This window comes from Crocodylus porosus, unplaced genomic scaffold, assembly GCF_001723895.1.
Source record: "Crocodylus porosus isolate Cpor-Errol unplaced genomic scaffold, CroPor_comp1, whole genome shotgun sequence".
NCBI lineage: Eukaryota > Metazoa > Chordata > Crocodylia > Crocodylidae > Crocodylus > Crocodylus porosus.
The window spans coordinates 39,359,505-39,374,112 of NW_017728951.1; the positions used below are offsets into that span (position 1 = coordinate 39,359,505).

At 43.6% G+C, this 14,608-nt stretch overlaps 1 protein-coding gene across 30 annotated transcripts in view; it reads right to left on the reverse strand.

Moving 5' to 3' along the window:
• Positions 1-14,608, reverse strand: part of SORBS1 (sorbin and SH3 domain containing 1) — a 184,018-nt gene that overhangs the window by 19,422 nt on the left and 149,988 nt on the right. For 17 of the 30 annotated variants that reach the window (XM_019555740.1, XM_019555741.1, XM_019555748.1 and 14 more), the window contains 7 exons: positions 11,594-11,769; positions 7,783-7,871; positions 5,807-5,974; positions 3,864-3,910; positions 1,834-1,948; positions 1,603-1,728; positions 134-328 (listed from right to left, as the gene is read on the reverse strand). In XM_019555740.1, coding sequence (XP_019411285.1) covers positions 134-328; positions 1,603-1,728; positions 1,834-1,948; positions 3,864-3,910; positions 5,807-5,974; positions 7,783-7,871; positions 11,594-11,769 — 916 coding nt within the window. The remainder of the gene's footprint in view (positions 1-133; positions 329-1,602; positions 1,729-1,833; positions 1,949-3,863; positions 3,911-5,806; positions 5,975-7,782; positions 7,872-11,593; positions 11,770-14,608) is intronic. The other 13 variants (XM_019555739.1, XM_019555754.1, XM_019555763.1 and 10 more) reach the window with 3 other exon arrangements.

Genomic DNA, 14,608 nt, shown 5'->3' on the forward strand with positions numbered 1-14,608 from the left:
CAGGACAGAAACATATTGCATGGAACTACTTCACAATACACTCTTGCTTTGGCTAGGGCTAATACAGATATTCTTTCCCACACAGAGATGGGAACATCCTACTGTTCTGTAGGCTGCATCCAAGTCCACATACCTGAGGGGATGCTGTCATACTGCGATTAGGGGAGTGGGACATCAGTGGGTCAGCATAGTCAATGGCATTCTTCACCACTGGACGTTTGAGCACTTCCACATATGTGACAGGAAAGATGCCTTGGCGACCAGTGCCAGAAATTTTTCCTTCATACCAGTTCTCATCAACTCGTCGAATCAATGTGATCCTTTCTCCCTGCAGGGATGAATGGTTACTCAGTACTGATGTTAACCTGTGCTGTAATTCCAGAGGGGCTTTTTCGTTTTGTTTTTAAAGAAAATTGTTGTGTTTCAAGCCAAATCAAGTCCAAATTCATGAGTCAGTCCAGAACCGTAAGTGGCCCTACAACCGGTAAACATCCTCCACCCCAACCAGGGACTTCATATATTTCCAACATCTGAGTTGGTAACTGCTGTAATTCCAGAGTAAGAAGCCACTTCCTTTACTGAAGGTGAAGCAAAGCTACCTGCAGCCTATGGTGCTGCAACCCTTGTTATGGCTCTGTCTCTTCTAGCTAAGATAAAGTGTTTGCATTTCAGTAGAAGATCAGACCTTCTGAAACTAGTTCAGGCCATCTACAAACTCAGGGAAGCCTCAGTTATACACTGCTTATGTTTTCAAGGCTCTCTGCATCCATGAAACTAGAACCATTTCTTTTAAATGAAAGTCATGGTTCTAATCTCACTGTGGGACTCGAGCACCTTGGGAGCTACACACAGGTCTGCACTACTTCCATCTTAAGCCAGGCCTCTCTATTATTCCATTTTCCCTTCTGTTATGCAGTCAAATGAATGAGACTGACTTTTGAAGGTTGAGTACAAACAGTAAACTCCAACTCTGATGCACAATGAAGAATAAAATGGGAGATACAGAATTTTAATATATACAAACTCTGCAAGCATCCACCTCATTTAAGATGAAGTTCTGCTCTTCAAGGTACTTAAATAGATTTAAGTGACTATGGAAATGCAGTCAGAGTCCTTGTGTAATCCCTTCAGCATCATGGGCTATTAGTTCACTCCTGTTGGCCAATTCGACTCTGCTGTTCTCTGGGTGAAGGGCTGGCTTTAATTCTTTCCAGATGTCATGGCAAAAGGAGATTAGCATTGCCCAGGGCACATTCAACTTTACACCAATGAAGAGAACGGGCTAGAGAGGCATCAGTAAAGACATCGATTGTCCTGAAGAACCAGGCCTCCCCATCACTGCATCCACTCTAGCTCATCAACCAACTTCTGAGTAAAGATGGCCTATTCACAAAATACTTATTATGCTGTAACATGATGGGTACTAACTAAAAGCCCAGAAGACTAAATTTGGATTTTATTTGTGGTATTTTTTGCTAATATGTGTATAAATGTTAATTTTAACTAATTAGTTAATTTTAATGAGACACCTCCTTGGCAATTATACACCTTCTTGCTGGTTTAGACGCATGGATACATCTGTCATCATAAAGCAGTTCCTACCTTTCTGAATGACATTTCTACTTGAGTATCTCCATTGAAGTTAAATTTAGCAACAGCATCTCCATATTCTAATACTTGTAATGGTGACATCTTTTTCGGCTGGGCTTTTTCAGCTGGTGGGAGTAACTGAATAAACAAACAGACAAAAGCAAAAGTAGCACTAATGAGCTTAAAAAGGTATCACTTTAAGGAGGCTTTTTGGAAAGACAGCTTTAAAGAGAATATACATACCTCTATGTATGACCGTGGGAAGATGCCAACTCTGCCATGGTGTTCTCCTTCATACCAGTTCTGGTCAATCTGCTTGTATATGTAAACTATATCTCCTTTCTGCAGCGGAAGTTCCCTGTTAAAAATGCACTGGTTACAGCTGAATTATGTATCACATTAGCAAACGAAGAACAATGAATTTGACTGAAGAGAGGGGCTAAGTATGTTTATAACACAGGGGTAAAGTGCTAACTCCTATGCAGGGTGGGCATCTTACAGTTACCAAGAGATCTCCATTCATCCTTTGGGGAGAGGTATAGTTGGTAACCATCCATTCCATATGTTCCTTACAGAGAGAAAGCTATACAATGGTAGATGCTATTTGATAGTGCTCCCCATGAGGTGTAAGGGCTTACTTGCTGTTTCACTGCACCATAGCAAAACTGCGGGGGGTGGGGGGAAGGCTCTTAAAAAAACAAGCAGGTTCAAGGCTACCTTGATCATGTTCCTCTTTAGAAGCCACAGAAAGGAAAGGGAGCAAATCAAAGGAGTCCAAGCCACAGGTTGCTCACCCTGCATATGATGGGTGCAGCACTCACCCCCCTGACTTGGAACTGGTTCTTTTCCCCTATGCAGTTGTTCATTACAAAAGGAAATAACTAGCTCCAAGGTGTTAAAAGGAAGCTAATCTGCTATTAATGGAAATAACCATCTGCAAATTGGGATTGTACTGGATTCCATGATGTTCGTGGCTGGTCAACTCTTAGAAATAAGGGAACAAAAGTGCGATTTGAACCTGCACCTTCTGAGCTAAAAGCATGAACCATTCCAGCACGAGCAAAAGGATTAATTTGCATTATTAGGAACTATAGCAGGCTCATCAACCTACTAACGGGGCCAGTCACTGGAACAGGCAAAGGCCCAAACTTTCCCAGTACAGATTCTACAAGCTCCTTTTCATTTTGATCTGTGTGGTCCTCCAAGAGCTACTCCCAGGACATCAAGAGGATGCTGATCTGCAGTCCTCACTAGTCCTGGAGTGATTTTATGTATACTGTCAGAAGCCATCAAACACAGGTCATCCAGTTTCTCTCAGAGGTGTCTGAGAAAAGCAACAGGAACTTCTTCTCAGGGGGCCTGCTTTCCCTTCCTCTTTCAAGGGTTTCATCAGCAATGATCAGAAAGAAGATCTAAGCACACAGCCCAGCAATGAAAATAACTGCAATCCCATGCAGAGGAAAAAGGCCTTATGGACAATTAATATACTGTTGTGTTTGAAAATGACCAAAGACCTTAGAAAGCCCTCAGAACCATCCTTTAGTGACAGTGGAGTCATCACAGGGCACTTACAATGCCAAAGATCTCCCAGACATAAAAAGATGTGGGACATAGTAGCAGAGGTGAAAAAGCATTTTCTGCACACTAGGCAGCTGTGATGGCCGGGCCAGTAGCAGGGTTGGAAGTGGTGGCAGCTGCCATTCTTGTGCTCTCTCAAATGTGGCACTTGGGGCTGGTGCCCCAGTTGCTCACCCTTAGTTATGCTACTGTGTAGTAGAAAAATCCCACCACCATCTCTGTATACTCCACATGGGGATTAAGTTTCCAACTGAGTTCTTTCTGCTTCTTAAACTTCAAAAGTAATTTTAAAAAGGCATAAAGCACTGAGGACACAGCTGGCAGTCCTGTTAACAGTGCACAAGGTGAAAGACAACTCTTCCAGAGTTGTATCAGACCCTGGTAGCAGCCAGCAAGAGTGCACACTTATTTCTTTCAGAGTCCCAAGTGGATTACCCTCAGAGGTATGGAAACAGATGCTCAGAACAAGACAACAGCATTTGCATGAAGGTACCTTGCTGACTATAAACTAAAGATTCTCTATTGACTGATCAAGCTTTTCATTGACTGTGCAGGGTTTGCTTTGAACTCTTGCATGGAAAGATATTTATTCCAAACTATGAATTAGACACTATTAAATTTAAAAAATATTACACTATATTTAAAAAAAAAGCTGTGAAGGAAAGAAAGAAGCTATCATCTCCATGTATACTCACTTTAATGTCTGTGCTTTAAAGTCAAACTTGGCTCTAGCAGGTCTCATCTACAGATCAAAAACAACAAAATAAAGATGATAATTACATCCTTCAACACCCTTCTGAAAGTTATATGGGAATGCACCCCAGCCGCAGCAAGGACTAACACCCACTGGGGACTGAAACTAGCAGTTCTAAATTCAGATATTCTGCTACGTATATGCTTGGATCTCACCCCAATGTTCAGTTCTGATGTATAGCTCTGAAGAAACTTCTCCCTTGATACTTAAATAAGTGCCACTCTCTTGTATAAATGTCACCAATGCCATGTACAGGAAGGCAGGGGGCAGTATAAGAACAGTAAACATTTAAACATGAGACATGGGCACGGACAGACGACATGTTTACAGCAGTGGAACTGGCCTGTAAACCATGTAAAATAAGGAGTGAGCATACAGCAGTGCCACCCTGCACCCAAGTAACTTATTCTACTATGCTGAAACCCAGGGAAAACCAAAGGTAACATTTCACCAATGTAACTTATACCAGTGCACGTCACCCATGTACAATGGCCACCTTCCATGTGCCACTACTCTAGAATAGTTGCAGAATGTCCACTCTGGATCCTGGTGTAACTTATTTCACTCTGCACCACTAATGTAAGCTACCCTGGTATAAATGTGTCATGTGACCATGCCCCATGTCAAAACTGGTGACTGCCTTGGTAACTGCTAAGAGTCTATGGATTTAGGTCCAAATTTCCCTCAGATCCACATGCAGTTAAAGGCAGGATTTCATGGCAAGAGAAAAGCAATAGCATTTTACTCATGTGGCACTTTTAAATTTTTAATTTTCCCCCCAATAGGGCAAATCTTTGAACACTTAAGCTATGATCCAAGTACTATAGTTGCCACTGGATCGATTAGTGGGAAAGAGACAAAGGCAAGGAGGTATTAAAAATGAGTACACATCTGAAATGTCTCAAGTAGTGATGAAGGCAGACAGGACATTTAAGAGCTTATGTATGAATAGCATCCAGGGTATGATTTAGTTGGTCGTAAATTATTCTGATGATTTATGACTTGGGTAATAAAATAATAAAAAACCATGAGCAATCTTCAATAGAAATAATAATCAGAGTAAGTAATATTTACACTCACCCGGCACCTTTTTTGCCAAATTATCCCAAAGCATATTACAAATAAAAAGGCTGATTTCAGATCTCAGTTACATCCATACCACAGAGGGCAAAAGTTAATTCTGCTTGCATACAGGAATCATCTCTGTTATGCCTGCAGTGCAGCCACCTCTGGGGTGCAACATGGCAACTGCTGGACACCACACAGCAACAATATACTGCGGGCTCAAGGAAAGAAGTGGAATTTGGCTAGAAAACCTCACCTAACATCAAATTCTTGTGAAAAGTGCCACGGGACCCTCAAAAAGTATCTCCTCCTTTGTCTCTTTTAGAAGAACCAAATCATGTAGTGTTTAAAGAGACTTGCTGGGATTTCTTCCAACTCTTTCTAAAGGCATTACGAGTCTTTCAAAGACAGAATGACATACTGTAGCACTAAGTCTATAAGGCAGTCAGGATCAATGATATGGAATTTCTACGCATAAGGCACAGACAATAAGGAACGCATAAGGAAAAGCCAATATAGCAATATGTAGCAAAGGATGTAGAAATGCCTTTGATTCACTAAAAGTTGTTGATATATAAATGCATGCATCACAGATGTGCACCAGCAATTCTCAGTAGACATGCTTTAACATAGACAGCTTGGTATAGAGATACCAATTAATTCACCAGGCACAAGAGTCAAAGCAATTCTAAATGAAGCCAGAATGGAAGGGAAAAAAAAATGCATTCTCTGGAGAGCTAATGTCGGCCTCAAGCGCAACACCGTGAGAGGCAAATATTGCTTTGGGTCAAGCAGCAGACTGAGGCAACTAAAACAGACCTCTGACCCAGATTTCCTCTTTGCTGTATCGTCTACATTTAGGAGGTCCCCAAATCGCTCATTAGTGATAAACTGATGGTGCGTTGGAATAACCCCCGTGTGCCTTCTAGCTGCAATATCAGCTTCTTCTTGCTCACGTTTAAGTCGTCTCTGGTCCTCTAAAAGTTTCTGCCATAAAATTGCATAAAATGGGCAGTAAATCATGTAGTTTAGGGCATTTGGCAACTCCTAGCAAAAATTACTTCAATAAAGAGCTTACACAGGTACCGGCATAAAGATATAGCTTTAAGTTGGAAACAGACATCACCTTTTGTTGCCTTTGTGTCACCATAATAAAATTTAATGGCAGCAGAAAGGCCAAGCAAACCAATGCCCCTAACCCTCATCAAGTCATAAACAGTGGCTTGACAAAGATGATATCAATTTGTGTCACTATTTAGTGACAGATGTCTACTTACTTTATGGTGCAGGCAGCCCAGAGCATCTCTCTAAGCAGGGAAAGCTGGGCAGGTGCTTCAAGGACCTGGGGGCCCAATCCTGCACACTTCAGGAATTCCTGTGCAGGACTGGCCCGCTCCAGCCCTGGGAGCACCTGCCCAGCTTTCTCCGTTTAGAGAGATGAACCCATGGGATCCTTCGGGCATGCCTCGGTAAACAGAAAAGTTGGGGTTTCCCACCCTACATGTACCAGAGATCCTAGGGGTGCATCTTGGAAGGTAGAGGAAGCCAGGCAGGTGCTACCAGGGCTTGAGGGGTCCAATCCTGCATGGGAACTCCAAGGCTGTGCCGGACCAGGCCCCGCCAAGGACAACACACCGCCCATTGTCCCACGTCATCAAGAGGTAGGACAATAGGCAACACGAATTTTGCCCAATGAAGCAGGACACACCGCAGAACAGCTGACCTGCTTTATTTGGTGACGTCAATTTCTAGCCTTAGAGAAACCCAGAAGATCAAGTCGACTAACTGCACAATAACTTCCCTTTGATTTAGCTGGCGTACAGAATACATTTCTATGATTGTATACTTGAAGGCAACTCATTGGTAGAACTTAATGGAGTTGTTTAAAATCGAACAAGCCACTCCACATACCGAGGGTAGGAACTGAAGCTCACAGAAGTCAATGGGTCTTTCCATTTTCTTCCATGGACTTCAGGTCACACCTCAAAAACTTCTAAAGGAAGGGGGATTTTAATTTGCTGGCTTCTCAGACAAGCAAATAGATCATTAATGATAGACAATAACCATTCAGAGAACTAGTAGTTTGCTTCTTTCTTCAATAATGAAATCACCATGTAGCTCATCTTTGAAAAGACTGTTAGTTTGGCCACATATTAGCCAATGATTTTAAAAGGATCTGATAAATTTGGGGACCGTCAGTTTAAGACATTACAAGGGACATGGCTTGCAGAACATCAAGATTCAGCACTTGCAGATAATCAGGGAACTTTAAAGTATATCAAGATCAGTACTCCAAATAGGAACACTCTCCCCCCCCCCCCCCATATATACAATCACTAGTTGCTTCTGAAAACTTCAGTAAACATTATCTTAACTGATTAATGATCAGCTGAGACGTTGCTGATGATACACTTAGCTTACTGATGGACCACTTTCCACTATTGCCAAGTGCACATTCTGAATTATGCCATCCACCTGATAGCAGATCTCCAAGTGCTTTGCATACAGAAAAGATCCCTCAGGCCATCCTTGTGTGGCTGGCAAGTATCCTCTCCATTTCCTGTAACTGGCAAACTCAGGCACAGAGAGATACAGAAATGCCTGAGACCATACAGTAAGCCAGTGACAGAAGCAGTAACGGAGCTCAGGAGTTCTAGCACCCAAGTCTCTTGTTCTAGCCACTATATAAAACTTCCTTCATATGTGACCATGTGGACACACAGGCAACAGCAGGATAAATGCTGTACTCTCCTCATCTGTAGCTGTTGAAAGCACTGCAGAAGAAAGGGCTTTACCTCTTTGTCATCGTGACGTCGGCGGAGAATTTCTTCTGGAGTTTCCATGTAATCAACTGGTACAAAATGTCTTGGTGATTCTGAATCTACTTCAAAACAACATAAGGTTGTTAAAATACAAATGGACTTCTCTGGCATAACCAGAAAGGAAAAAATGTTTTCAGATAATTTGTTTCCATTGTGGCAATTAGTAATTAGCATTGACCAAATGGTCAATCAAATGAGGAGACATTTTTGGATTTTTTTTTCCTTTTTGGCTGAACAAAGATTGAAAACAAAGGAGAGTACAAAGGTGGGGAACAGAGTAAAAAACATACAAGGACTTCGTGAAGAAAAGATTTGCTGCCATTGAAATATTATTTTGCACATTACGGTTGATAAAAATTGTAAACACACATGAATACACACACAACAATACACGCACACATACACACACACAATCTTGAGAAACGGTTCCTCAAAAAAAAATCAAGTAGTTTTGTTTTATTTTTTTATTTACACACACACTTTTTTTTTATATATATATATATATATATATATATATAAATGCAAATGATATAGGACTCCAGATATCTCACTGCAGGATCCTCACATCCTAAGAGTTGCCTGAGACACAAATGGAGCCAGATGGTGATCAGAAAGGCAGCAGAAATCATTTCTCAGAAGTGCAGCCCGTTAACGAGTCCTGAACAAAAAAGCTAAGCAAGACACGCAAAGGACATCAGACACACTAGAAGGATGAGCACTGGAGGATGCAGAGGTTGAGGGAACAAAAATACAGAGAAAATAAGCAAAGTAGGAAGACGGATGAAGGGACACTGGTAAAGTTCACAAAAAGCCACCTCTGGGGTATGTCCCAAGTTCACTTTGCAGGTTGTTGTTTGTATCCAAGCTCTGACAGAAAGCAAATGGAACAATGTTCCCATTATTTATGAAGTCTGGTGTAACAGCTCGGACAATGGAGCTATGGCGGCTAAATTCCAGGCTGGGGAAATGGCTAAGCCTTTCCACAACATCAAAGGAAGACAGGCGCTTTGGAGCTAGAGGCCTGTTTTCAGGGCACAGTCCATAGAAAGGGTGGTGGTTCTTGTCTGCTATGCTTCCTCGCAGATGCATGGGGTCATTTTGGTTCTCGGGGCTGTACAGCGATGGGGTCCCTGGGCAATCTAAGGGTGGAGTCTTTCTGGGACTGTGTTGAAAGGGCTTTTTCAATCTGAAGGGAAGTGGGCTCATCAGGTAGACATTTCTGGGTAGCATGTGCCTGTCCCCCTGGACACTGCCTCTGGAATCAGGGGTCTTGAAGGCCTGCTGCTGCTCATGCCTTCGAATGGTGGTGAACCTGGTGTAGGAAGCTGGGCATGATCCTTTGCATTTGTTTATTTTATATTTCTGGGGCCCACTGGTATTGTTGATGCTGCTGTTGCTGTCATTAGATAAATTGGACAGGAGATCCATCTCATCTGTGCAAACTGAGAGTGTATCCATAGGGACAATGTCACTATCAGATGGCATGTCCTCCACATTACTACAGGAGCGAGAGGAGCGGTCAGCCAAGTTGACATCACCTTTCTCTTTTCGGTTTGGCTTTGGTAACTCCAGGAGGGACTCTGCTGAATACGCGGCACCCAGGCAGCTCTTAGACTGGGGAGGAGTGGGGGATTTGCTTTGTCCACTGGAGAAGTCAAGAGAGGGCATTGACCGGGATCTCTGGATTAGCTGCTCGAAGGCAGTGATGCGGGATGCCACAGTATGTTTAGGGATCTGCTCCGAATTCTGCCGACCAGGGCTGTGCTCCATCCTGTCCTTTGTTTCATTCTCGAACTGGGAAGCTATGTCCCTCACGCTGCAGGATGAGGCAGTGCCCAGACTGATCCTGGACCGGTTGATTTGATGCATGTTTTTATACAGCATGGTAAACTCCAGGCCACTCTTCCTGGAACTGGGTAAGAGGTACCCTTTCCTAGACTGGGTGCCATACTCTTGCAGGCTCATGGTGCTGCCAGATTTGGTGACATATTCCTGCTTCGATTTCATTAACAGGTTCTCTATGCTTTCCCCTACATCTACCATGAAAGCTTTTTTGATATCAAACAGGGCAAAGGAGCTACGAAGGTTCTCGCAGCTTTGAGCTTTCTCGTGAGGTAGCAAGATATTCTTGTCCTGCCCTAGAGCTGTTGGAGCTGCTAGTTTGGGTTTGAATTTGGAAGGGAGAATTTCTGTAATGCAGGCTTTTGCAGCTGATAAGGGCTTCTTATGTTTACATGCGTGACCTAACATACCAGTATTACTAGCGTTAAAGGTTCGGCTATTAGTTGAAGAGGGTGCGATCATATGAGCATTCCCACCTTTACGATCCACTGGTAAGCATGCAGAATAAAATAAATAAAACCTGTTAGCTTAAATGCCAGAAAGCTCTTGAGAAAGGAGAGAAAATATGCTTGGATTTCACAAAACACTTTAAAAAACCACTGTCAAAAAATAAAGAGAAGCAGAGAGACAGCACAACAAGCTGAACTACTGAAGCAGGTGCAAAGGTACAGATCATGTCCGCAATGTGGCTTAGAGCCACATGCCTGATTCAGGACTGCAGCACTTTAGGGTTGAATCCTGCAAAGTGCTGAGCACCCTCAGCTTCCATGGGAGTTGCCACCCCATGCACAAGGCAACTCAACTCCTGGCAGCGTCACTGCCTTAGCATTGAGGCAGAGGTACTAATGTTGCAAAAAGCATATTAAAGCAAGCCTGGAATGAGACTAACTATGGTCGCCACATAACACCTGCCAAGTACATTATTCTCATCTGGGACAGGCAAGTCAGAGATTGTCTGCATTAAAACAAGTAGGCTATATCCACTGACCCCACCCAAGCACTATCCCACAGTGTCCTTTTCAGGGGCTCTCCTTACTGAGGACCAGCTGAGTGTGCTCTGCTTGGACAGTCTTGTTTGCCTAAAGTGCCTCTTATTGTACTGAAAAGCAGCTGGAAGACGAAGAGAGACAGACATCTGTGTGTGATGCACTATTTTGCAGGAGGACTAGTGTTTGGAAAGTGAAAGAACCAGTTCCCTCCCGCATACACACACTTCCCAAGCCATTTTTAGCTCAGGGTGAATCCTGTTCTCCTCCCTCTGACCCACAGGCAGGCTTCTGGCCTTTCCCAGTGCTCTGCATGCTCCAAGATGGTGGGAGCCAGTGAGGGGAGGCTCAAAAGGTCCAGCGGTCTCTGCTGGGCTGGCGTCTGTCTTGATACTACATGGACTTCAGGGTGGTTACTGATTTCAGCAGTGTCCATCGTATTGTGTGGCCCCTTTGAGCCAGGTAAGCCCTGGAGTCCATGATGCAGAAATTAAGGGGCTGAAAACCAGCAGACACCACTTGGCCTGCTGAGACTCCATATAAGAAACAGCAGCAGAGGCTGGGAGATAGAGGTAGAGCATGGGAAGGCAGGGCAGGAGAGTCCACAACACAAGGAACAAAGGAAAGTGGGGGTGGGAGACTCCAAGGTGAGTGTTGAAAAGGGGGAGGTAAGAATATGGGAAAATGACCAGAGGAGTCAGGGTCCTGTTGAAAAAAGGGACCTGGGCATCAGAACAAGTGATCAAAGGAAAAAAGATGACAAGGCTGGATTGGGAAGAGACAGAAAGAAGAAGGGGGGACAGCAGAGCAGGAGACAAAGGAATGACAGATGAGATCTCCTTAGGTTTGGACAATGGCCCAAACCCTCGTGGCGCTCCCCTCTTACCCTCACTATCACTCAGGTTCTGATTCATTATGTGGAATGGAAGACAAGGGATAAGGCTCTGCTGACCTACCTTTAGTGGAAGCAGAGCTAGATGGGCGCTTGAGACCGCTTAACCCCTGTAGCGGGATATCTCCACCTTCCAGCACGCTCTTATAAATCTGCCTTTCATTGTCCAAGCCAGCAGGGTCCCCCGGTGCTGATTCCAGATCTCGCCTTACTGCATAGTAGTTGGGAGAATAGGCTGAGCTAGAAAATGATATTTTTTTTAAAGAGAGAGAGAGAGAGAAAAGTGATGGGCCTTTTCCTGTTTGCTTCAAGAGCACTATGAGACAGGAAGAGGAAATTCTGCTTCTGTGCAAGGGGACGGATTAGATGACCCTGGACGACCTTTTTAATCCTATGACTCTAGGAAACCAGGCTTGTGAATCAAAACAGGGCCGTGCACACAAATCATACACTTCTGCTGGCAAAACAGTAGATGCAAAATTTCTAACTAGAGATCATAAATTTCCAGAAATAACATGCTAAATACTCAGCATTGCTAGTGCCATACATTCCAGTCTCTCAAGGATCTTTACCAGTAAATGAGAGGCGGGTAAGTACTCTCTCTTTATTTCATAGAGGGGGAAACCGAGGCACAGAGGTCACAAATTCGTCTTAGGCTACAGAAATTCAGTGGCTATGTTAAGGGCAGACAGGCACCTTCCACATACCCATGCTCTAACAGGTAAATCTTTCTGTCTGCCATTTACAAAGCTTTTCTTCCCATGAACAACCTATAGAATATACTGCTTCAAATACATTCCTGAGTTCAAATTCTGCCCAGAGCATAATCTCAGTTTTTACATTCCACTCTGCCCACATGCACAGAACTCCCTCTCTGGGGAGAACACATTTCTGCAGTCCAAGCAGATCTAAGAACAAAATTTTGTCCCTGGCATTGGATATACATTAGTTTAAAAATAAACCTGACTTCAGATATTTAGGCTGTAAGAAACTAAAATGATTTACTACCATCCCTCAGCAGCCAAAGTGAAAGAATCTTCCTGAAGGTACAAATCAGTGAAACATTTTGCCCAGCATATGATCCATGCGGTCCTTTGTTCTCTTCCAGATACAAAAGACCAGCACTATGACGGTATAAATGGCTTTTCCAGAAGCAAAATACATGTCAAACAGTCAAGTAGACTGCTTCTCATAAGAGCTGATTTCATCCAATGCCAGTGCTTGTACAGCTTCAACCAGACTCTTTTTAATAAGATGCAATGTTAACATAACAAGGCTGTTCCTGGGGGCAAAGTACAACTGCTTGTAAGCTTTAAAAAAAATCAACTCATTCACTGATCCAAGCAAAGTGTTTGGAATCAGGTTTGGATCTCAATACCCAGTGGCAATTCCACCTCCCATGTCAAAAATAACATATAGCACCTATGATTATCTGTGTGTGCCTGCCTGTGTCTGGTATATCAGGATAGATATGGTGTTTACTGGGTAAAGGAAGGTTTTGGAACATGACAGAACCGTTTATGGAGCTGGAATTACAAAATGTCTAGTACCCCACTCAGTCCCTGGATGACACAGAAGATTGCAAGTGGATCACACACATTCAGTCCCACAGGTGGCTCCCCGGGATGATAAAATTGCTGCCAAAATACAAAATTACAGGCAGCAACAATTCCTTGCTCTTTCAAGCCCCGGAAAAGCTTCCACCGACTTCAGTGGGATTCATAGGGGCCCTGTTCAGTACTCTCTAGTCTCACCAAGTTTTGCCCAGCGCCTCTCTTTGCCCAAAGAGACCACACCAGCTGTTACCAGGGATATGACAGCTAGACCTCTGAGGCCCTCCACCTGGAAGGTGGAATATCTTAGCCCAGGGCTCAGATGAGTCCTTCTTAAGGAAAGTACCTGTGGGAGAGGACGCATCTGGGAGAATCCTCTTATTGACTTCTCCCCATCTGTTCCCACCCTGTGAAACAGACCGCAGTGCCGGCAGCCCCTGGTATCCGCAAGAAGGCTCTAAGACTCCACTCCAGCTCTGGCAGCAGAAGCACCCCTACCTCAGCAGCCTGGTGGTTTAGCTCTCCTGGAAAAGGCCTGTGAATGGGCTCAGGCTGTTCATTCCCAGCCCCAGCAGCTCCAGGCTTTCTCCCCTGCCCTAACAAACCCCGGAGTTGTGGCATACGCCATGAGACACTGCTGCAAATGGGGCAACCTGATTCCCTTCTGTGGGGGAGATCAAAGTGCGGAGTTGCAAAACGATTTCACCTCACAAAGTGAGAATCAGAAGACATGGCTTATTTAAAAATTTAGAATTAATAAATTTACTCAACGATAATTGTAATTATGAGATTATAATTATCTCCTGGAGTCCTAGGGACATCAGAACCAAGCATTTTGGTTTCAGCCCCTCTCCAGTAATTATGGTATTATCTATTTATTTAGGCCACTTCAACTTCTGAGGAAGTCAGTCACTGGCAGGTTCCCCCATGAGCTTTGGTGAGACCTATGAAGAGCTCTGACATCGTGATTTCAGAAAATGGAAATGATCCAAGGAGCAGCAGTCTGGCCTGTCCACTACAAACAGAAGGTTCACAAGGTTTGGAACTCTCCGAGGACAGTCAGGAATACGGGTTCTTCTCAGCCACTGGCGAGGAAAACCTATACTTGTATATTTAACACTGGTTTCCTTTAGCACAGGTTTCCTTTTTTCTTTACTACACTCTCCTTATTAGAACAGATTATGGAAATGACTGACTTGACAAGGCCAAGACACCTGCCCAATTACAGTAATAGAAATCCCTTTACAACAAGTGCATGTAAAACCGACTGCAGGAGAGCTCAAAAATTATATATCTTAAAAGGTCCAAGTAGGTCAACATACATAAAATTAATGGACAGCACAGAGGATGATGACATGTCTTTCCCCACCATGCACTCATCTGAATACGATAAATATGCCACAGTGGAATGTTAAACATCTGTTTCAATTAAAGAGAATAACAGGTTAGCAGCGAGTGCTAACAACACAGCTAGCATAAATCCACAGTGCTCAGGATCTTGCCCTGGAATTATTCTGCATCCTTTA